Source organism: Hevea brasiliensis, chromosome 17, assembly GCF_030052815.1.
Source record: "Hevea brasiliensis isolate MT/VB/25A 57/8 chromosome 17, ASM3005281v1, whole genome shotgun sequence".
Taxonomy (NCBI): domain Eukaryota; kingdom Viridiplantae; phylum Streptophyta; class Magnoliopsida; order Malpighiales; family Euphorbiaceae; genus Hevea; species Hevea brasiliensis.
Window position 1 is genome coordinate 2,773,996 of NC_079509.1, and position 2,299 is coordinate 2,776,294.

Below are 2,299 nucleotides of genomic sequence, written 5' to 3' on the forward strand. Positions count from 1 at the left end.
AGATCAAGATATAAAATATAATAAAATTTATTTATTAAATAAATGAATTTTATACATTCATGTTGAAGACACCACTGAAGATGCATGATGTCCAGATGGCATTGATCAGTGCCCATTTGAAGAGATATTGACATGAGCATTATTGCCATCAACATTGTAAAAACACTAACAATCTCCACGTACCTATACTGATAGAACCCCCCTACCAAGCAATTAACATAAAGCTAACAAGTGCCCTTCACCTTAATTCCTAATTCATCTATTCAGATTTCCAATAACCCTTCCCATTAATGCTTGTTGTTTCTGTATAAATGAACTCCCAGACCATAGGAAACTACAATCCAAATTTTCACATAGAAAAATTATGGCGATATCTAGTTGTAGGTTCCAGTGTTGCTTCATCTTGGCAATGTTGATACTAGTCGGAATGTCAATTTCCAGAAAAATTTCTGCAGCTCAAAGATGTAACACAGATATTGTGAGTCTCGTATTGCAGTGCGAGAAATATGTAGAAAAATCAGGACCAAAGGTTTCACCATCTCCTGGCTGCTGTGCTCTGGTGAAGAGTGTTAATGTTTCTTGCGTGTGTGTTCTTCTTACCAAGGACATTCAAGATATGATCAGCATGGAGAAGGTGGTCTTTGTGGCAAGATCATGTGGCAAAAAGATTTCACCTGGAACAATATGTGGAAGTAATTACATAAAAACATTTGCCTTTATATAGTCTATTTCTTGAGATAATTAACTTTTCAGAAAGTTTTACAGGCTGAGATGCATACTAATGAATGTTAATGATATGTATGATTCATCAGGTTATACAGTCCCAAAAGCTTGAAGTGAAGGCTAGAAAATTGGGCGAAGTTTCTGCTCATATTAACAAGATACGATGATCATGATACTATCAATTCTTACATATATTTTCCTTCTTTTGATATTGATAAAAAAATAATATCTTCTACTGCTATAGTTCTCTTTAAAAAAAGTATAGTTTTAGATAAATGGTTGAATCACTCTTGAGGAGAAGCAAGTAACTGCATAGCTACTACTTAGAGCAATAACACACATGTTAATGCCCTTTCTTTACAAAATATGCAAAATATTGAGGGCTTTTTTAATTATTTGTGGAAGTCATCCTTCATACAATTTCTATACAGTAATAGTGAATAGACACTAGCATAGATTTAAATATTAAGTCCACTAAAAGGCAAATTAAGGAAGCAAGACAATCCATTCTTTCTCTTGATGAATTCCACTTGCCGTGCCATGGTCCTTGATTTGTGCGTCTTTTGAATTTATCAATTTGTAAATGTTAATGTTTTTGAATTTGGAATTTAACCATTTAGAAATCAATTCAGCAAAGACTCGATGGACATTTTAAACTGTTAAATCCATTTTTTAGGCTTTAATTTTGGGATAGAGATTATTTTATTTCCTGAAATTAATTATATTAATTAAATCTGTAACTTGTCAAATTAAAACAATTTATCTCAAAATTTGTTATTATAAGGGTAAAATACGTGCGGATAAACATGCAAAATACCTAAATTATTAATTAAAAAAAATGAATACCAACAAATTGTTGGAAATGAGATAGACCGAGTAGCCTTGCTTGGATTCAAGGCCAAAATAATCCACGGTCCACTTGGGATCATGGCCTCATAGAATCATTCCATCCACTTCTGTTGGTGCTATGGTGTTAAATGCAGTCGTGGCCACCAGAGGGTCACTGGACTGTACCTGCCGTCTCTTTTTGAAGGTTTTGTATCACCACATATTGGCAACTTGTGCTTTCTAAGAGATTTAAATCTTGCAAATAATAGCCTTAGCGGAGAAATCGCTTTAGAAATCGGAAGTTTACGCAGATTGGAGTACTTAATTCTGACAAATAATTCCATCACTGGAAAAATTCCTGTGGAGCTAAGTTATTTGTCAGAGACTGAAGTTGTTTCTCTAGCCGGAAACAACCTTACAGGAGTTATTTCCTCTTCCTCTTGCTAATCTATTACCTCTTCAGGTACTTGCTACTGTTGCATCCCAAGTTAATAATTATTGCAAAGCTAAATTGATGTTGAATTTATTGCAGTCCCTTCCTCAATATTGTTAATATCTCCTGTATCCAGGTTTTGAATTTACGTGACAACTCGCTCCAAGGTCCACTTTCATGAATTATTTCTTTAATGCTCGCAATAGTTTTTCTGGACAAGTACCTTCTTTCATTTGCAGTTTAAATTACCTTAACCTTCTTAACCTTTCCGATAATAATTTTGGTGGAACTATACCAAGATGTCTTGGAAAGTTG

At 34.0% G+C, this 2,299-nt stretch overlaps 1 protein-coding gene across 1 annotated transcript; it reads left to right on the top strand.

The window, feature by feature from the left end:
* The first annotated feature begins 282 nt into the window (after window positions 1-282).
* On the top strand, window positions 283-1,318 carry LOC110662652 (protein LIM3). The gene is made up of 2 exons (XM_021821692.2): window positions 283-692; window positions 813-1,318. The coding sequence occupies exons 1-2, from the start codon at window positions 365-367 to the stop codon at window positions 833-835; spliced, it is 351 nt and encodes a 116-aa protein (XP_021677384.1). The 5' UTR covers window positions 283-364; the 3' UTR covers window positions 836-1,318.
* The last annotated feature ends 981 nt before the right edge of the window (window positions 1,319-2,299 follow it).